The sequence below is a fragment of the Zootoca vivipara genome, chromosome Z (genome assembly GCF_963506605.1).
Source record: "Zootoca vivipara chromosome Z, rZooViv1.1, whole genome shotgun sequence".
Classification (NCBI taxonomy): domain Eukaryota; kingdom Metazoa; phylum Chordata; class Lepidosauria; order Squamata; family Lacertidae; genus Zootoca; species Zootoca vivipara.
Genome location: NC_083294.1, coordinates 6389844 through 6411449, shown reverse-complemented (window position 1 = coordinate 6411449; position 21606 = coordinate 6389844). Strand labels below are relative to the sequence as shown.

Genomic DNA, 21606 nt, shown 5'->3' with positions numbered 1-21606 from the left:
GGGAGCTGCTTTATCACGGGTTCATCCCATGGTGTTCCTGAACAAGCCTTTGCACAATTTAAATTAAGTCTTTGTACAATTGTACAGGCCTCTACCATGAAGACACCATACACCCAGGACTGCGGAAAGACTGTCAAGTGATAAGGACCCATGTGTCCGTTAAGCAGGTCTTTAAGCTAAAGCTGTGTTGTGAGTTAGGAAAATAAGTTTCCACTCTGCCATCTAAACCGGCATTCATTAAGGAAGCATCCATGGCAAGCAAATAGCAGCTTTTCCAGAATTCATCAGGGGGAACTGACAATTCGAAGTCCTGTTTGCATGGGCTGTTCCCAACCTGTCTTCAAAGCAAAGTGAATCTGTCCAGAGCTTCCAACTAGGAAATTTAGAAGTCGTCCCAAAACACACCTTATTCACTACTTGTAGGGGACCCCTGTAGGTTTGCAAATATATCACCAAGTGAAGGACAAGGTGTCCGCAACAGTGATTCATAGTACACACACAAACAAAACTCACTGCAATCAACTGAATGCAACCAACTATACCCTGGGCTCCCCAATCTCTTACCATCAATGAAAACTAATAAATGAATAGATGAATAACATATCTATGTGATGCTGACACAAACCACCACCACCCCCCAGCACATACACTATGCAAAAGAAGGAAAAGTGTTACCTTCCACTTCTTGCTCTCCCTGCATTTTCTCTCCCCCCCCTCACAATGCCTATGACAGCAACATATCACACCAAATGCAACTGACCTGTAGCTAGAACTATGTGAACTGAAAACAGAGATGCTATGTGTTACGCATGAAAATCTTTCAATAAAAACTTTTTAAAAAGAAAAGTGATTCATAGCACTTGTGAGTGGAAGACAAAAGCCTAGGAAGATTTCCCCAGACCAGCCAGAAGAAAAGGGATTTGCAGAAACCACGCATCCCTCTTATTGCAGTGCTTCTCAAAGTAATGCCTCTCTCCTTTTTATATGGTCTCTGATTTGTGGTTCCTACCATAACCCCAACCATGTTTCCACTTACCAGTCTCCTGATCACACAGCTGCTCGCATGCATCTGTAGTCCTCTGTCCACAGAGATCCCTCACCCCATGGCGACGTGGCATTGATTTGATAATAAAGAGAGAGCTTTGCCGGGTTCAGCCAGTCAGATATGTCCAAATAACTTCCTTCACTGACAACAAAACTGCTCCCTGCAAGTGCAAGCAGTAACCACAGAAAGCAGAGCAAATGTTAGTTTGATAATAAGTCAGCAACCAGACTGTAGACCCCAAACAACATGATCCTAGGAAGATCAAACAAACAAACAATAAACCTCTGAACATTCCTTGCACACGGGGTGCTACTGCTGCAGTAGAAAATAGTGAGATGGTAGACCAGTTGTCTGAGTTGGTATGTGTGTTCTTCTCCCACAGACCATTCCCTGCTTGACTGCTTTGCAGATAGAACAGGGGCAAAAGATTGACAACTGGCAGCTCCCAATTTAGCAGAAGCCAAAAAGGATTCCCAAGATGTGCAAAACTAGAAAGCTGCTTTCTAGTTGTTTTAAGGGGCTATCAGGTGGTAAAGGTATGCGTACTTTGTGACTTCTATGTGCACTTGCTCAGAGATGCAGCAACCAGGCAGGGTGACAGGTCTTAGAAAGATCTTTAGTAATGACATTGGCCAGAAACTTTTGCAAACCCTGCACTCCATAGAGAGTTGGAAATTGTTTGTAGGTGGAAATTAATGAACAAAGAACATAAAAGAGTTCACAAAATGATGGGAGTTGCTATTCTATCTCATTGTAGAACACTATTGCCTGGAACTGTGGTTCCCAACTAGCTAATTACTGAGGACACCCCTATTTTTCAAAAGCCAAGCCACGGATCCTCTACTTTTGAATTTTTATATATATAACTCTATGGTAGTTACCTGTGCAAAGCAATAAAATGTAGGGGAGGCCCTAATAAGCAAAGGATTTTAGATATTGTAAAAAAAAGACCATAAAATTTGTGATATTACAACACAAAAAATGATGGGGGGGGGGTAATTCACTGTGCAATTAACAAGATAAGTGAGTCCCCTGGCAGGGGATGATGCTGTGACCCCCCTGGGTGTGTTCCGCAGACTCCCAGGGGTCCCCGGACCCCTAATTGGGAACCACTGGCCTAGAAAATGTCCATTTGTGGGACAACAGGTTGTCTTACCTTAGTGGGGTGGGGGGTTAAAGTGTCTTTCCCACATGGACTGGTGGGAGTATGCATCTTCTAATTAGGCAAATCGATTTTCAGTTGAGCCCAATCATGTTCTTATCTAGCGTCTGAAGCCCAACATCACTTTGGGGATTTCATGAATGCCAAGGTTCTCATTAACTCTGATTTCCAATTACATTGATTATAAGGCTGTTTTCACAATTTTGCTGCAGAGACCAGACTGGGGCAGGGGAGAGATATTGCCAAAATGCCACGTTTTGCAAAATGTTTATGTCATGGAAACCACTAAAAACTGGGAAAGGGTTTTTGGAACAGCTTGAGAAGGCAGGCAAACTTTAAGAAACAAAAAAAAACCGGGGGGGGGGGACGGGGGACGACAAATTGAGGTGGTTAACACTGGCCCAGACCTCCAGTTACCTTGAATTTTTATAGCAGAAACCTAGGACTTTAAAAGATAAATGGTGTTTTATTTCATAAACTTTTCCGAAGCCAACCCCCACCCACCCCTACAAACCTCTGCATTTGAATGAGGCTAGTCCCTGCAGGTGGAATGGCCAGCTCAAATGCGGGTTACAGTAATTTGTTTTATTTAAAATATTTTACATCCCATGTAACCATCCAAGGGGAACAGCATCAATAGCACACCGGAGATGAACAAGGACAGAATGTAAGGAGTTGCCTATTATCCCAAACACTCTCTAAAATAATAGGGTCTTAATTGACTTTATTTCGTGCTTGCTTGCATTTATATCCCACCTTGCACTCAAGGAGCTCCAAGACCTACATGGTCATCTGCCCCCCCCCCTATTCTCACAACAACACTGTGAGGTAGGTTATGCTGAAAATATAAAATGTGGCTGGCCTAAGGTCACCCAGTGAACTTCATGGCTGAGCACATATTTGAACCCCTGGCCTTGTCCAATATACCAGCAACACAATGCTGCTGTTCACATATAATGTAATACAAGGTGTGTGGTTTGTTTAAACCATAAAGTGTACAAGCATGAATCTGTTTTGTTCCTCTTCTTTTCTATTCAGGTGCAACAAACCATGTGAATTGGCATGGCATCTGAGCTGGCATTCATGGCTTGTTTCTCTCACCACAAACCATGATGTGTTTGTCCTTGGTTTCCTATTTAGATATAACTGAGGAGTGAGCAGAGTGCACCAGAATGTGCGTATTATGGTTTAAACAAATAGCATATGTTGGTTTAGCATTATGTGCACATATGGTAAGGAATAAATTTCATTACCCAGATGCCATCACAGAAGAACCTGCCTCGTGCACCAACTAGTCACAGCAGCATGGCAAACAGGAGATTGTTCAAACCAGGACCTCTGAAGACTATCTAAATGAGCTAGTAGGATCAATTTTCTCCCACAATTCCCTTCTGTAGACTAGAAACACTTTATGCAATAAGAAGACTGTCTACAAAGCTTCAAACTTCATTGCAGATGTGACAGTCCCCCCACTAACCTTCTTATATTTCAGTTTCTAGCCAATAAGAAAAGGAGCCCATGGATAAAATGTGTAGGGTATCCAATAATGTATCTTTCAAAACAATGAGTGTCATTCAGAAGTACTGACCTGATTATAATTGCTTTTGGTATAAAAGTACCAGCGGCAGTTTGTGGCTAGGCCACCAATGTCAAAGGACCCTGGGAGGGGAGCGAGTTCGCCCAGGGACAGGTACTAAGGGGACCAGTCGAGCAAGAGGAGGGCTGGCTGGAGCGCGAGACGGAGGGGTTTAGGGATGCTACCGACCCACACACAGGAGAGGAGATGTCCGAAGGTACTGCAGCAGGGGAGGTATCAGAAGTGAGGTAATTGAGGAGTCTGTTTAGCAGTTCGGGGGAGGGGTCTGACCCGCTCCCTCCCCTGAGGTCCGTAGATGGAGAAAGCATCAGGAGCAAAGAAGGAAACAAGGCGGGTTGAGGTTGTTTTGCTGGCGTAGATCGAGACGTGCAACAGTTCCAGATTCTGACTCGGAATGTCTTTCTGAACTCTGAACTGTACATATGTATATAGTATTAAAATCTGAAAAGGCACCACTGAGCCTTGGTGGTCTTTGATCATGGGAAGCCGCACACTAGCCCTGACAACCAATAGACCAAGTTATGGCTAGCACAGGGGAAAATATTTTGGGTGTGGTAGATAGTAAAAAGGGAAGCAGGTGGCGCTGTGGTCTAAACCACTGAGCCTAGGGCTTGCTGATCCGAAGGTTGGCAGTTCAAATCCTTGCTATGGGGTGAGCTCCCATTGCTCGGTCCCAGCACTTGCCCACCTAGCAGTTCAAAAGCACGTCAAAGTGCAAGTAGATAAATAGGTACCACTCCAAGCGGGAAGGTAAATGCTGTTTCCCTATGCTGCTCTGGTTCCCCAGAAGCGGCTTAGTCATGCTGGCCACATGACCCGGAAGCTGTCTGCAGGCAAACACCGTCTTCCTCGGCCTACAGAGGGAGATGAGCCTCGCAACTCCAGAGTCATCCGCGACTGGACCTAACGGTCAGGGGTACCTTTACCTTTAGATAGCAAAAAGGCTTCTTCTTCAAAGGAATTGGGAGGGTGCACAGCCTCCAGCATAACTGATTCTTAGTTGTACAAGAGTTCACAGAGAGACATAGTCATTGTTTGTTTTGTTTTATTATTCCTTACCCTCCCTCTCTCTAGTCCCACATTTCTATCAAAGCAGAGCTGGCTACAGCAGCTTCAGAAGTTCAAATGCCTCATCCAGGGGTCTTTATCAAAGTTCAGCGAGCCTGTTTAAAGCTTCTACAATAAAGCCTTTAAATTTTGACTTTAAAAAAAGTATGTGGGTTCCCCCCCGAACAAAATCAGATGAAACAGCCCCAGACTTTGTTCTTTTCCCTTGTTAAATATCTTTAGAGCCCAAAATACTTGGCAGCATTTCCTTTTCTTCTCTACCCCATTCTTCTCCCCCCTCCTTTAATATCCTTTAATATATATGTAATCCACTTCCAAAAGCAACTTAAATAAAATGTTTTCTTTTGTTTCCTTTAGCTTATTTACTGTCTGCAAAATTCTTTTCTGATATATTTTTTTTTAAAAAACTAACAAATATTTTTCTCACTTGAGGTTCTAGAAGTCCACACACTAGGTGGCATGTTCCTACCATTCCAATTTAGTAGTGATTCCTGCAAGTCCAGGCTTCTGCTTTCTATTTGGCTTAACCCCTGGACTTCAAGACTGTCTTCCGAAAGTCATGCTCAGCTATCCCACAAGTTTGGGGCAGGTGAAGGCATGGATGCAAAGGAGCAACCAGGAACCTTTAAAATGCACTGTTTGGCAAGCATGGCTTGTGCTCAGTACCTTTTAAATTTAGTGCCAAATGCAAACTCCATTGGTACTGGTTCCATTCAGGATCTCCCAGCTGGAGATTTGCAGTTCTCTCTGCAGGCGATTCCCTACAGTAAATTATCCTTAACAACATTGCAACCACTGCATTTTTAGGTAGACTTTAGTAATATTATTTTGTCTTTATAACCTTCCAGAATGTATTGGTGTTTTTAATGGTGCTTTCATGGGTGCATTCAGTGATATTATTATTGCTTTGCATGTTGTGTATTGCCTTGATATACTTCTACAATAGTGCTGATTACAAATACAATAATAAATAGGTAAAGTACAAAATTGAACCAATTGAAGGTTCTGTATTCAAGAGCAGACCCACATTAAAGTTACTGCAGTAATAAAGCCTGAATGCTATCCAAAGCATGAATGATCAAATTTGTTCTATACAGTGTCAAGAAAGAAAAAGGGGGATTTTATAGCAGTAAACTTTTTTAATTCATAGAATCATAGAGTTGGAAGAGACCACAAGGGCCATCCAGTCCAACCCCCTGCCAAGCAGGAAACACAATCAAAGCATTCTTGACATATGGCTGTCAAGCCTCTGCTTAAAGACCTCCAAAGAAGGAGACTCCACCACACTCCTTGGCAGCAAATTCCACTGCCGAACAGCTCTTACTGTCAGGAAGTTCTTCCTAATGTTTAGGTGGAATCTTCTTTCTTGTAGTTTGAATCCATTGCTCCATGTCCGCTTCTCTGGAGCAGCAGAAAACAACCTTTTCTCCCTCCTCTATATGACATCCTCTTCTCCAGGCTAAACATACCCAGCTCCCTAAGCTGTTCCTCATAAGGCATCGTTTCCAGGCCTTTGGCCATTTTGGTTGCCCTCCTATGGACATGTTTGGTTGCCCTCCTCTGAACTGTAGTGCCCAGAACTGGACACAATACTTCAGGTGACCAGAGCAGAATACAGTGGTACTATTACTTCCCTTGATCTAGATGCTATACTCCTATTGAAGCAGCCTTATTTCAAAAGATACTTTATTATTTCTTATATGCTAAATGGGACGACAAGCCAATGAACCAAGTCAACAAACAGGAAGCTAATCTTTTATACTGAGTGAATTACTGTGCAATTTGCAGTCTTCAGCACACTGTTGCAGCAATCATGTACTGGAGGTTGTTTAGTTCTGAGATGTAACAAGCAACTGTTTCAGAGGGATTGGTGGGGGAGGGGAGAACTTGACACTCATAGGTGTAAACACCTGAAAAAACAAACATAACACTGGGTCACCTCTGAAGGTGAAAGACAGAGAGATTGAGTTTGTCAAAACAAACAGTTTCAAGCAACACATTTAATTAAAACAACCAAAGTTGTTCCAAGCCCAGCATTTCTGTCTGCAGAGATCAAGAGGAAAATTAAGGGAAAACGGGCAATACCTGCATCAAATTTTGAGAGCATCATGGTGGAGACAATCTTCAGATGGAACACTTAAAGTCCAGCTGCACACCAATCATGACATGGTGTTCATTTAGCACTTTGCCATCCTGGACACAAGATACAAAACCAATGTGGCTGGATCTTACCAGCATACCTTCCTAGTCTTTTAGGTCCAGCTTTCCACAACAGCAAATATTTCTATCATTAACTGGGTTTAAGGCCTTCTCTTCACTAAGCCTGTCCATCATCATCAGCCAGCTAGTCAGTGACCCATTCAAATATAACTTACTGGCCAGTGATCAGCTGTTTCTACTCCATTGTTTAGCAATACCAAACCTGTGTTTTTTCACTGCTCTGTCATTAATTTAGCATTTCACAGTCATGCATGATGCATATAAAACCTCAGGGCAATTACAGCCTCTCATTAGAGAAGGCCAGGCTATACTCCAATCACTCGCAAGGGAGAAATAACTTTTTTACTACTTTTCTTTTTAAAAAAAAATACGGCACAATTTGTTCAAACACCTGCCTCCAAACACAATCTCTTTTTTTTTTTACTCATTAAGTAAAAATCAGTCTGACGAGAAATTTCATAAAGAATGGAGTAAATTTGTAGAACATGCTAAGATGAATTATAAAGGTATGAAAACATTGGCGGTTATGAGTTAAACCCTACATTTGTGATCTTAAGTGACAATATAAGAATGCGAGAAGATGAGACCTATTTACCTACTGGTAAATCAGGGAAGTCAGAGCTGGGGACAGCTGTTTATTGTTCTGTTTTATTCTGTAAAGTTTAATCTGGTAAAAATGTGAAAATCAGCCTCCAAACACAATCTCAAACACATATACCAGGGATGTCCAACAGGTAGATCGCAATCTACTGGAAGATCCCCACAAGGTTTTGGTAGATTGTGGGTCGATCTCTGGCTCCCTTTCCTCAGTGTCTTTGAAACTGACTGTGCCTCACCCCCTCGCCCCACCTTCCATTGCTGTCTGATCAGTGGAAGGGAAGACGGAGCTTTCTCTCTGTGGATTTTTCATTCAAAGCGATATTATTGTGAGTGACTTTTTCCCTTTGACCCTTGCCTTTAACCCCACCAAAAACGGAACTTCCCTCCTCAGAAAGTATTAAAATGGGGCTTTCCTTCTCCCTAAAAAAAGCTCATTAACTTTGACCTGAACACCCCAAAACAGGGCTTTCCTCCTCCCTTAAAAAGCTCAACACCTGAGACCTGAAGCGGGAGGTAGATCATTGCTAGATTTTAATTCTGAAAGTAGATCACAGTCTCTTGGGAGTTGGCCACCCCTGACATATACCCTTCAAGTATATTTCTACATAGCAAGAGAGAGGTCTAAAATAGTGCGAGGCCAATCAATGTACAAGTCAGAGCGCAAGACTATCAGGACCAAGGACAGCTCCCAGTAGGGCTTAATACATCAGGCCGAATGTGAATTCCAGCACCAGCCTAGAGGAAGCTGAAGATTTAAGTATTTTTTGCAGAGAGAAGTAGGTGTGTGTGCAGCAAAGAAAAGGCCTTCCGGTATCTTAGAAGAAGACCGCTCAACAGTTAACAGGGTCATACGGGTGTGCTTTCCAGCACAGCCAGGATATCTCATGTGGCTCCTAAAGAGTTTGGTGGGCAGAAGGGTCCTCTCAGGCTGCAGCTGGTTTGAGGAGATATTCAAGTGCAATGGTTAATGGTGCATACCCAAGAACAGAGAAAACAGAGGCCTCCTTCTCTTATCCACCGTGGAAGTCTCAGGCAACCAATGTGTTGCCCTCCAGATGTTGTTGGGCTTGAATTTTTACCAGTCCCAGACAGCATGGCCAGGAGTCTGGAATAATGAAAGTTGGGGTGCAGCATTTGCAGTTTGCTGACTGCATTCTTGTGGCGATTCAAGAACCCAGACTTATCTATCCTCAATATCTCTGAGGCAGTGGGGGGGGGTCAGGCTCTTGGGTGACGAAGCTCATAAGGAAGACAACAGCAACTTGCTACCCATGCTTGTACAGCTTCTTATTACAATGTGCAGCAAAAGCAGGCCATTATATTTCATTTTATCAGATCTTGCCTGCCCCCCCCCCCTTACACTAAAAAGCACTGGTTGGTTTCTTGGAAAACTCCCCTTCCTGAAAAAAAAGTGTTTCATTTCCCTCACTCTAATTTGCTTTTTTTTTAAAAAAAAAAAGAAGCTAAGCCAAATTTATTGCAAACCAGAATAACTTGTATGCATTTGTGTTCTGTTGGAAAACTAGTAAGGGGGGAGGGGGACTCCCTGGTCCTGAATGTGGTAACTGTGCCCCTGAAGGACCAGGTGCGCAGCCTGAGAGTCATTTTGGACTCGCAGCTGTCCATGGAGGCGCAGGTCAATTCTGTGTCCTGGGCAGCTGTCTACCAGCTCCATCTGGTATGCCAGCTGAAACCCTACCTGCATGCAGACTGTCTAGCCAGAGTGGTGCATATATCCCGCTTAGACTACTGCAATGTGTTCTATGTGGGTCTACCTTTGAAGGTGACCTAGAAACTACAACTAATCCAGAATGCGCAAGCTAGACTGGTGACTATCTAGCTGGTGACTCTTACATGGCCACTGGGACCATATAACACCGGTCCAAAGGATCTTCACTGGCTCCCAGTACGTTTCCGAGCACAATTCAAAGTGTTGGTGCTGACCTTTAAAGCCCTAAATGGCCTCAGCCCAGTATACCTGAAGGAACGCCTCCACCCCCATCGTTCAGCCTGGACACTGAGGTCCTCCTCCAAGGGTCTTCTGCAGTGGCCCCTCCCTGTGGAACACCCTACCTTCAGATGTCAAGGAAATAAAGAATTACACCACTTTTAGACTTTGCATATAGAAGGAAACTTTGTTAATTTCTGTATTCTCTCTTTTGCATTCTGTTATACCCCTAACCCCTTTCAAAAATGGGGAAAAAAACCAAGTCTTGCACTGCCTGCACACTGACATATATTGAGGATAGAGTGGAACCTCATCTTATGGACGGGATCCATTCCGTCCATAACACAGAAATGATGCAAGCTGAAGTGCTGCATCTGTGCATGCGTGCGGTGTGATTTAGCGCTTCTGCGCATGCACAAATGGTGAAACCTGGAAGTAATCCGCTTTGGTACTTCTGGGTTGCCGCAGGACGCAACACAAAAACACGTAACCTGAAGCGGATGCAACATGAGGTAAGACTGTATTACCAGGGAACCCTCATTCTTTGAATCAGGGTAGGTAGCAACCAGGGAGAATGGCTTTTGGTGGTGGGCCCCAACCTGGGGAATCTGGCTGGGGCCTCCTTCACTGTCATTCTAGCACCAGGCAAGCTCATTTCTGTTTTGTATTACTTTTTAAAGGAGCGTACTGCAGTGGTACAGCATCTGCTTTGCATGCAAAAAGATCCCAGGTTTGATACCTGGCATCTCCTGCTAGGCTGTGAATGCCCTCTACCTGAACTCAGGAGAGTCACTGCCAGTCAGTGATAAGAACACTGATGGACCAACCGTCAGACCATTTTCCTAAAAGCTTCTGAAACTCTTAAGCCCTTAATAGCCAGTTATTAATTTTCCATCCTTTACTGTTTTGTCATTTTCAATGTGCTACCATCGCTTTATTTATGGATTTCGGTATTAAGCTAATTGCCACTGAAAGTGGGGAGGTATACATTTTAGAAACAAACAAAAACTTGATGAGACAACACAATTCTAACATTACTACAGAGTTTGGAGAAACATCCACTAACCTTTACAAAGTGCATTAATATTCCAGTCCTCCCGTAGTAGGACAGGATAGTGCTGATCATTTGATATGGTCACCAATTAGCATAACTTTCCCCATCCTGGCTGATAATGATGGGAGCTGTAGCCCAACAACACCTGGTTGTAGGCTGGAGAAAGCTGCTCTAGAACAATGCTTTGATCCAGGTGTATAAGGTTTTGCAGGCATGTGACTAAAGTACCTTTCTTGGGGCGTATTTGCTATCTCTGCCACTGAAGATGTCCATCAGCACAGCTTCTCTATCCACAGTTCCGGCCTTGACGAGGGAGCCCATCATGGGTGTGTGTGTGGTTGAATCCCCTCAGTGCCCCCCACGCTACACCACTGGCTGCAGCACCCTCCTATCAGCCTCTCTCACTAACAAATTCAGCAATGCTCTCCTAGCATCTATAACATGTAGGAGGGTTGTAAAAACACTGGCCTTGTTTTAATTGGCATCATATTTCAAGCTGCTGTTCTGCAAGGACAAACTCCCAGCCCAGCCCACTGGTGTCCTTTGCTCCAGCCCACAGCTCTCAGACACTTGCTTACTGCAATGGCACAGAAGCTTATTGCCAAGTTTAACTGAGACATATGCAATAAATTCATGGAGGATTAATCATTTGGACTGAGCAGGAGTTTTCTCTCAACCTTATATCCATCTGCCCCTGCGTCTTCAATCCCAACCGTTAGCCTTATATTTCTGTTTAACAACCATGTTAGAAGATCTGCAGCCACCCGAGTGTTGTTATATAATGCAGTATATTATGAGAAATGAAGGACACTTTTATCATTACTCAAAACTTTAGGAATCACAGGAGACTGAGAATCTGATTGCTTCAGCAGTCTGGGAGGGCAGGGGGGTCTGCTTGTCACCAAGAAAGCTCAAGCTTTGCACCCACTGCACTAATGGCACACCAAAGGAGTGTAAGGTCAAGACATTTCCCTCTTTATTACAGCGCCTGCTGTGAGTCCTGTGGGACCTGCCCCCTCCCTGCCTGCCTGCCTGCCTGACTCTCTTCTATTGGGTGGAACCCTGGAAGTTAACTGCAACCTTGGAAGTTGAGACAGCCAGTCAAACCTTAGGTTGGGGTTTGCTGTTATGTCCCAATTGTTCAGACTGATTTAATTTGCTTTTAATACTTTTAACTGTTCTGTTTTAAACTTATTTTGTAAAGGCGCTTTGCAGGATGTGCTTGGGAGGAGAGGAGTGGAGGAGACCAGGGGGTGCCCCAATTACAATGGTTCAAGGTAGGAGAGGTGGGGAAGGCTAGGTAAGGGGCACATGACACAAGCAGTTAGTGTCTGATGTGTGGCAGCCCCTCCTTCAACTTGGGAAACTGTGGTTGTCATATCAGCCAGCCCTTGGGTTTGCAGCTGCTCTTGAAGAATACCAGGTTGGCTTGTAGAAAGACCTCCCTCCGATTATGGATGCGGAGGCTGATCTGCCATGTATCACTGAGACCTGGGTGGGTGAACAGGGTGGAGTTGGTCTCACCCACCTGTGCCCACCTGGGTACTCAGTGCAGCATCAGGCCAGACAAGGGTTGGGGAGGGGAAGTTGCTGTGGTCTATAGAGATTGTCTCTCCCTCTCTCCCTCTCCAGGCTGTCCAGTTGGGGGTGTGGATCTAGAGTGTGTATTTCTTGCACTGATCAATCGGGACAGATTAGGGATTTACCACCGTCTTGCTGCCCAGCAGTCTCCCTGACATGAGCTGATCTTGGAGGCAATGTTGAGGACTCCCAGACTGCTGTTTCTGCGGGACTTCAACATCCATGCTGAGGTAGCTGGCTCTGGGGTGGCTCAGGACTTCGTGGCTAATAAAAACCAGCAGGGAGGGGACAACTGGCTGGGCCAGAGAGGTGGTTAATGCCTCTTCACAACACATGGTGATCCCTGCCTGTTTGAAGGAGGCAGAGGTAAAACCACTCCTTAAAAAACCTTCCCTGGACTCAGAAAATCCAACTAACTAATGGCCAGTTGCTAATCTCCCTTTCCTGAGCAAGGTTCTGGAGTGGGTGGCCATGGACTAGGCCAGGCACTCCTGGAAGAAACTGATTTTCTAGATCCATTTCAATCAGGGTTTACACCCGGTTTTGGCACAGAAAGTGCTTTAGGGCCATCTTGTATGATGACCTCTGTTGGGAGAGAGACAGGTAATGTGTCCCTGTTAATTCTCCTCGACCTCTCAGCAGCTTTTGATACCAGGCATCCCCAAACTTCGGCCCTCCAGATGTTTTGGACTGGATCTTCCACAACCACTGGTCCTGTTAGCTATGGATCATGGGAGTTCTAGGCCAAAACATCTGGAGGGCCGCAGTTTGGGGATGCCTGCCAAAGACTGTGGTGTCATTCTGAAGCGGCTGCCCGAGTTAGGGGTGGGTGGCACCACTTTATGGTGGTTCCAGACCTACTTAGATGAATATTTACTGAGAATGACCCTTGGGGAGTGCTCTTCGACCCCATGGAGCCTTCAATTGGGGTTCCGCAGGGTTCAACCCTATACCCTATGCTGTTCAACATTACATGAAACAGCTGAGTGAGGTTATCAGGAGGTTTGGAGTATGTTGTCAGCAAAATGCTGATGACACTCAGCTCTACTTCTCCTTATTATCTGCAGGTGAGGCAGTGGAAGTGCTGGACTGGTGTCTTGCCTTGATAATGGACTGGATAAGAGCCAGCAAACTGACACTCAATCCAGATAAGACTGGGGCTCTGTTAGTGGGTGGTTTCCTAGACCGGATGCCTGTTGTTGATGGGGTTGCACTTCCCCTAAAGGAGAGGGTACGTAGCATGGGAGTACTCCTGGGTCCTTTGTTGTCACTCGAGGCTCAGGTAGTCTCAGTGGCCCGGAGTGCCTTCCATCAGCTTTGGCTGGTGGCCCAGCTGTGCCCCTATCTGGGCATGGATAGCCTAACTACTGTTGTCTATGCTCTGGTAACCTCTAGGTTGGATTACTGCGATGCGTTATACGTAGGGCTGCCTCTGAAGACGGTTAGCTGATGCAGAAATCAAGTGGCCAGGTTGCTCACTGGGGCAAGATGGTTTGAGCCTATTACACCAATACTGGTCCAACTGCACTGGCTACCAATTAGTTTCAAGGCCCAATTCAAAGTGCTGTTTTTGACCTATAAAGCCTTAAATGGTACAGGACCGCAATACTTCAAGAGCCGCCTCTTTCCATATGAACCTACTCAGACCCTGAGATCATCTTCTGAGGCCCTTCTTCGTGTGCCTCTTGTGCAGGAAGTTGAGAGGGTGGCAACATGAGAACGAGACTTTTCTGCAGTGGCTCCCCATTTGTGGAATGCTCTCCCCAGAGAAGTTTACCTGGCACATTCATTATAACCTTAGGTGCCAGGCAGAAACATTCCTCTTTAACCAGGCTTTTGGCTGATTGACATCCAATGCCCTTTAAAAATGTGTTGTGGTGGGCGGGGGGTATTGGGTTGCTTTTGTTTTTAATATGCATTTGTGTTTTTATATTGTGAATTTATGTTGTAACCATCTTGGGATCTGCAGGGCAGTATACAAATTTTAACAACAACAACAAACATTGACTAGCCACACAATCTGGCAGGGCTCTCTCCAGCCACCTCCTGCAGTTTCTCCAAATTTCTGCACTTACATATGGATTGTGCTTTTCTCATTTCAAATGGTTTTTATTTATGGCATTTTGTCAAGCATTAAAAATGCATTCCATACATTCATCTGACATTTAAAAAATGTATTCTAACTCTTCTGCTCAAATATTTTATTTTGTTTACTGTGTATATCAAAATTCCTCCAAGAATATGATAATAGAGGAGGAGGAGGAGGAGGAGGAGACAGAAATTTTCAAGCAGCCACAGTTAGATGAAAATCTGGAGCTGCACAGGATATACCCTCAAATGTTTCAAGTTCATCTCCTGTGCATCTGCTTATCTATTTCTAGTAAGCATGCATTTTCCTCCTCCCACCTCCTGAACTCAAAAAAAAAAAAAAAAAAACAGGTTGAAGGCTAAAAACTAGAGGACCTAAAATGTTTTTTTTAAAAAAAAATAATGTATTTTGCAGAACAGGCTACCTTTTTACTTTCTTCCCATGATCCTCCTCATTTCAAGGCACCTTCTACCCATGCCTTGCTTTCCCCTTTATCCAGGGAAGGTATTCTCTAATTCAACAACATGGTGCCACTGGTGTCAGGCCAAAACACAGAAACTGCAGTCTTCTATGCCAATAATTTAAAAAGAGGTCAGCTGCCTGTTCCAGGAAATCTTGGTTTGCCCTCATACCACATCCAGCAGGAATGGGACCATCTGTCCCTGACATGTTGATGGAGCAGCTGCACAAGCCCAGAGATGGTTCAAAGAGTGGAAAGAGGACACAAAAACCCACAAACAAATAACTAAGGAAATATGAGCACAGAATGAGTCCTCACAGCTGCCCCCAATCAAATAGCTTCCCCCACATTTTGCTTCTGGAGCTGGCATCCATTTCCATTTAACTGTAACCTTATGAAGTTCCCAATATTTTGTGCCAGCATTGCTTCTTTCCTACTCTTTACTGTGAAAGAGGAAAGGCCCTTCCCACTCACGTCCTTCTGGCCTGGCCCCACCTCTTTTGCTTTCCTGCAGAGTGTGTCTACTAAGCATCATTTCTATCGCTTTCCCCAGACACTGTTCCACTTCCCCCTTGGTTATTGAAACTGGAGTTTAAAGTGATCAGGTATTTTGTGTAGCTTCAAGTCTTTTGGGTTACTAAGACACATATCATGTCTCAGGTGTCATGCTACTTCCATGGCTTGCCTGCAATAAGTACGCCATGTTCTTCATCAGAGATTGATGCATCATCCAAAATACACAAGCATGGCACATAGGTCCCAAGAGGTTTTGTGAGCATGACAATGCTTTCAAGGGACCCAGAACACATAGGAACATCTCTCTCACTAGGCATCTTTAGTTCTGATCAAAGTTCCAAGGGTTCATCTTCTAAAGATTAGTGAGAGATTAACAATTCCCTAACCGATGTGAGCCGCAAAATTGGACTTCAATAAGTCATGCATTAGGGATGCGGGTGGCACTGTGGGTTAAGCCACAGAGCCTGGGGCTTGCCGATCAGAAGGTCAGCGGTTCAAATCCCGACGACGTGGTGAGCTCCCGTTGCTCGGTCCCAGCTCCTGCCAACCTAGCAGTTCGAAAGCATGTCAAAGTGCAAGTAGAAAAATAGGTACCGCTCTGGCAGGAAGGTAAACGGCATTCCCGTGCGCTGCTCTGGTTCGCCAGAAGCGACTTAGTCATGCTGGCCACATGACCTGGAAGCTGTATGCCGGCTCCCTCGGCCAGTAAAGTAAGATGAGTGCCGCAACCCCAGAGTCATCCGCGACTGGACCTAACGGTCAGGGCCCCTTTACCTTTAAGTCATGCATTGTGTGTCTGTAAATCTCACACTGCAGTGGAGTATCAAATTCTTTGGGGAGCCTATTATGTAACACACACAGGAAAAATTGGGTGGATTGGAAACTGTAAGTAGTAATTTTATCTATTTAATGGAATGGCATCTTAAACATAAAGGACAACATCAGGCAAGAACAGTATTATATGGAGGCTTTTCACATCATGGTTTGCACTTTGATGGCATTCAAAGATCATAGTAAGTCATAACTTATTATGAATGGAAATGAGCTTAGACTCCCACCTGAGCTTGTGTACTTCCTCTCCACCAGCATGGCCATGTGGAGAAGTTCAAAAGGTTTTGCTTTCAATTTCGGTTAACCGAAAGGGTTTGCATGTAGCTGAGGTTAATATTAGCTACGGTTTGCTGAAACAAGCCAGCTTCATAAATCATAGTTTGAAGTTGATTTGTTTCAAACAGACACAGTCAAGATTGAACTCTGTTGCTTGTTTGTTTGCTTGGTTGTTTGGTTGGTTGATGGGGGTAATGAATAAAATAAAATGCTTCATGCAACACTGCTATTCTCTATGTAAGACTAAAAAAGATAATGAAAGGGGGGCAAATGGTGAAATGTACATAGGGTGTGTGTCCCCTGTGCTAGTAGTATAATCATAGGTATACGTAAATCTCTCCCCCTCCAGCCCTCCAGTCTTACCATCCTCTAAATACTAAAACATGCTCCCTCTTAGAATGGGAGAAAAGAAGCTGAAATAAAATGAAATCCAACATGTCCCCATAATATTACCAAAAAAATGGAATCACTTATAAGCCAGTCCCTTTGGGAAAAAGGCAGCTGAGCAAATTATGCAAGTATTCAGAACACTTGCACAGGCCTGCCAATGAAATACCAGTAAAACAGATTAATATCCTTGGAAATGGGGAAGAAATGGGCTGTTTTCCAATTCAGACATAATGACTTTTCTAAAGAGAAAGAAGAGAGGGGGCCCAGTGGAACAGCTAGATGTAGAATGAGAATGGCATTTATAATGACATTGTAAAACATCATTTGAAGTGTGTGTGTGTGTGTGTGTGTGTGTGTGTGTGTGTGTGTAGGGGACTTTCAATGGGGAGCGGCATCCTTAGCTGCCAAGATGAGGCTGGAAGAATAGCTGTCTCCTATTCTGAAATGTTGCACTTTCTTGCCAGGGCGCTGTAAGGTGTTTTCTCCCGGTGCCCTCTTCATCCTAGCTCAAGCTGAGCCAGATTGCAGTGCAATATTGGGGACAGCACTTTGCCGCTCACAAAAGCCTTGTCAAAGTTGTACGCATGAACTCTTGCTGTGTTTCAGCTGGGTTGAGTTTATGCAAACTCCTCCAGAGTTTCTCTCCTTGACAAACAGAGACACTGAGAGCTGTTTCTTTAACAGCTTCAAATCATTCTGACAGCAAAACTACAGAAAACCATTTAGGGATACCATTGGGGCTAAAAGTTTTTAATAACACCCAATGAAGTGTTATTAGTTTAACTTCTTTCTCAGCACTGAATACATTAATTTAGCTTGTTAAAAGGAATTAAACAATTTGGGGCTTGAAAAATGGAGAGCAGTTTTCTCCATATTGATTGGAAAAGTATTCTCTTGGGGCTTAGAAAGCAATGGGGGAGGTCAGCGGGAAAACTCCTAAATTGTGTTCGCCTAGCGGCATGCAGTGCATAAAAGTGGCTCAGTCCTTGGCATATGGGATAGAAGGGACTCTATGCCTGAAATTCTGAAAAGCCACTGCCAGTCAGTGTAGACCAGGCATCCCCAAACTGCGGCCCTCCAGATGTTTCGGCCTACAACTCCCATAATCCCTAGCTAACAGGACCAGTGGTCAGGGATGATGGGAATTGTAGTCCAAAACATCTGGAGGGCCGAAGTTTGGGGATGCCTGGTGTAGACAATACAGTTGGCTTATGCTTGGTCCCAGCTGCTGTTGGAAATGCTGGAACATACTTAAGGAGTGTATAAAAAACACCTGGATATTGGATGATTTGCACTTGGGATATGTATGTGCCAGTTTTTGAGAGTGAGAAATGCCACCACTAGGGTCCACTGTGGAAACCAGGACCAAAGAGTCCACTCAATTTGTCTTTCCCTTACTTTCTTTCCCTAGGATAACTACCAGCATCATAATGCCGACATACAATTATATGGTGCAACCACATTTGGAGTAGTATGTACAGTTCTCATAACCTCACCTCAAAAAAGATAGTGTAGAGTTGGAAAAGGTTCAGTAAAGGGCAACCAAAATGACCAAAGAGGTGGATTTACTCCTCTATGAAGAAAGGTCGCAGTGGTTGGGACTTTTTAGTTTAGGGGGGGGGAGGCAAAAGGTGACATGAAAGAAGATTATAAAATTATGAATGGCCTGGGGAAACTGGATAGAGAAAAGTTCGTCTCCCTGTCTCATAACACTAGAACTTGTAGGCATCCAGTGAAGCTGAATGTTGGAAGATTTAGGGAAGATAAAAGAAAACACTTCTTCATGCAACACTCAGCCAAACTACAGCACTTGCTACTCCAGAAGGCAGTGACGCCACCAACTTGGATGGCTTTAAAAGAGGATTAGGCAAATCCGTGGAGGAGAGGGCTATCAATAGCTCATAGCCATGATGGATAAGCTCTACCTCCACAGTTGAAGGCAGCAGGACTTACAAATACCAGCTGCTAGAAAACCACAGGAAGGGAAAGTGGTCTTGTGCTCCTGTTCTGCTTGCTAGTTTCCCATAGGCATCTGGTTGGCTATGTGAGTATAGGATGATGGAGTAGATTAGCCAAAGGCCTGATCCAGCATGATATTCTTATGTTGGGCTAACAGGAGCTGGAGTCTAGCAGCACTGGGGGTGGGGAGGGTTCCCTACTCCTGCACTAAGAACAAGTGGCTATGAGGAACAGCCCCAAAGCCTTCTTCCTACTTCTGAGCCCTGGAAGGAAACATACCAGCAGCAGTGCCAGATGGGCTCTGCTAGAGTGTTTGCACAACACCCTCTCCACCTCACCAATCCTGGAAAGCAACAGTGACTCACCCACTAGGAAACGAGCATAGTGCCTCCATGCTCCTGCTCTGTTTTGAGTTTTTGCGCAAAACACTTGATCCAAAAGAGAAGGGTGCTGTTTTATTTGCCCTTGTGGTAAGGGGGGGGGGAAAGGTGAAGGTTAGAACTGACTGAGTGAAGGATCTCAGCAGAAGGAAGAAAATGAAATTTGCCCTTAGTAGTTGAACTTTGTGCTCACTGCATGTTGGGCTAATAAGGTCAGCTGAATTCAAGAAACATTGAACGTTCACCTTGGGGGAGGGGGGGAGCAATAGAAAGTGGCAATGGCTCCCAACTAATGCTCTAGCATCTCATTATTTTCCCCCATCAGAAATTAGCAAGTTCACCATCTGAGAACCAGAAAAAGCAGCAGAGATGAGCAGCTTCTAAGTGACCGTAGGAGGCTTTTTATCAGTCATAACATCAAAAAATAGAAACAGTCCTGGGAAGGTGTCTCACACCACCAATTAAAGTTTTTCTACACACCATCAAAACCTGATGTATGGAAGTGAGAGCTGGACCATAAAGAAGGCTGATCGCCGAAGAATTGATGCTTTTGAATTATGGTGCTGGAGGAGACTATTGAGAGTCCCATGGACTGCAAGAAGATCAAACCTATCCATTCTTAAGGAAATCAGCCCTGAGTGCTCACTGGAAGGACAGATTGTGAAGCTGAGGCTCCAATACTTTGGCCACCTCATGAGAAGAGAAGAATCCTTGGAAAAGACCCTGATGTTGGGAAAGATTGAGGGCACTAGGAGAAGGGGATGACAGAGGACGAGATGGTTGGACAGTGTTCTCGAAGCTACGAACATGAGTTTGACCAAACTGCAGGAGGCAGTGGAAGACAGGAGTGCCTGGCGGGCTCTGGTCCATGGGGTCACGAAGAGTCGGGCACAACTAAATGACTGAACAACAACACCACAACATCAAAACCTGAAGCCAGAAGAAAAAGGTTTTGAGTAGCAGAGCTCACTTGTATAATGGTAAAATTGCCTAGCTAGCAGCACTGGAGTGCCTAGGAGTATCTTTTACCAGGTACTGTACCAGCTAATTTTGGCCTGACCAAAATTACTCATGCAGTGGCAACCTCAAGACTGCATTATTGCAACACACTGTGTGGGGCTAACATTCAGATTGGTTTGGAAGCTCCAGTTGGTGCAAAATGCTGTGGCTAGATCATTGGTGCAGACAGATAACTGGCAGCACACAACACAGCTTAAAAGCTTGCACTGGCTGCCCATGTGCTACAAGGTTTACTGAATTAATTTGGAGGACCCTCTACAACTTGGGTCCAGGATCCCATAAGGACTGCCTGATCCCTGATATCCCTGCCTGATGATTAAGGGCTTCAGGGAAGTCACAACCACCAGCGGCTGTGTGTTCAGTACTGTGGAGCCAGTTCTGCTTTAGGTGAAGGGTGGGGGGAGGTGACCCTTCCTTCCGTTCTGGAATTCCCTTGTGAGCCCCAACAGCACTATCAGCATAGCTGTCAAGTTTTTCCTTTTCTCGCAAGGAAGCCTATTCAGCATAAGGGAAAGAAGGGAGAACTTGACAGCTATGACTATCAGGCTGCTTGGAACACTTGATAAGAACAGCTGCCACAACAGGCTGTTGAAATACACTGCAACATTTCCTTACAAATCAGCACATTAAAAAAGGTAAAGGTAAAGGACCCCTGACTGTTAGGTCCAGTCGCAGACGACTCTGGGGTTGCGGTGCTCATCTCGCTTTACTGGCCGAGGGAGCCAGTGTTTGTCCACAGACAGTTTTCCCAGGTCATGTGGCCAGCATGACTAAGCTGCTTCTGGCGAACCAGAGCAGCGCATGGAAACGCCGTTTACCTTCCCGCCAGAGTGGTACCTATTTATCTACTTCCACTTTTGGGGGTGCTTTCGAACGGCTAGGTTGGTAGGAGCTGGGACCGAGCAATGGGAGCTCACCCCTCCGTGGGGATTCAAACCACCGACCTTCTGATCGGTAAGCCCAAGGGGCTCAGTGGCTTAGACCACAGCGCCACCCACGTCCCTAAATACACTGCAATAATGGCAGAGAGAGAGAGAGAGAGAGAGAGAGAGAGAGAGAGAGAGAGAGAGAGAGAGAGAGAGAGAGAGAGAGTATATTCCGGCGTATAAGATGACTGGGCGTATAAGATGACCCCCAACTTTTCCAGTTAAAATATAGCGTCTGGGATATACTCGCTGTATAAGAAATACGACCCAGCATATAAGACGACCCCTGACTTTTGAGAAGATTTTACTGGGTTAAAAAGTACTCTTATACGCAGGAACATACAGTATATACCAGCCCTTCCCATGCAAAGCTCTATATTATGCTCCAGGCAGAACTGTCTATCCCCACCCACTCCAAATTTTCCTTTCATGGCATTCCTGCACACACTGTAGCATAACTTTCGGATGACACGAGGATGCTGAA

General features: G+C 44.8%; 1 protein-coding gene across 1 annotated transcript in view; it reads right to left on the bottom strand.

The window, feature by feature from the left end:
• Positions 1-21606, bottom strand: part of ASTN2 (astrotactin 2) — a 605773-nt gene that overhangs the window by 299102 nt on the left and 285065 nt on the right. The window contains 2 exon segments of the mRNA XM_035112940.2: positions 1037-1100; positions 1102-1205. Coding sequence (XP_034968831.2) covers positions 1037-1100; positions 1102-1205 — 168 coding nt within the window.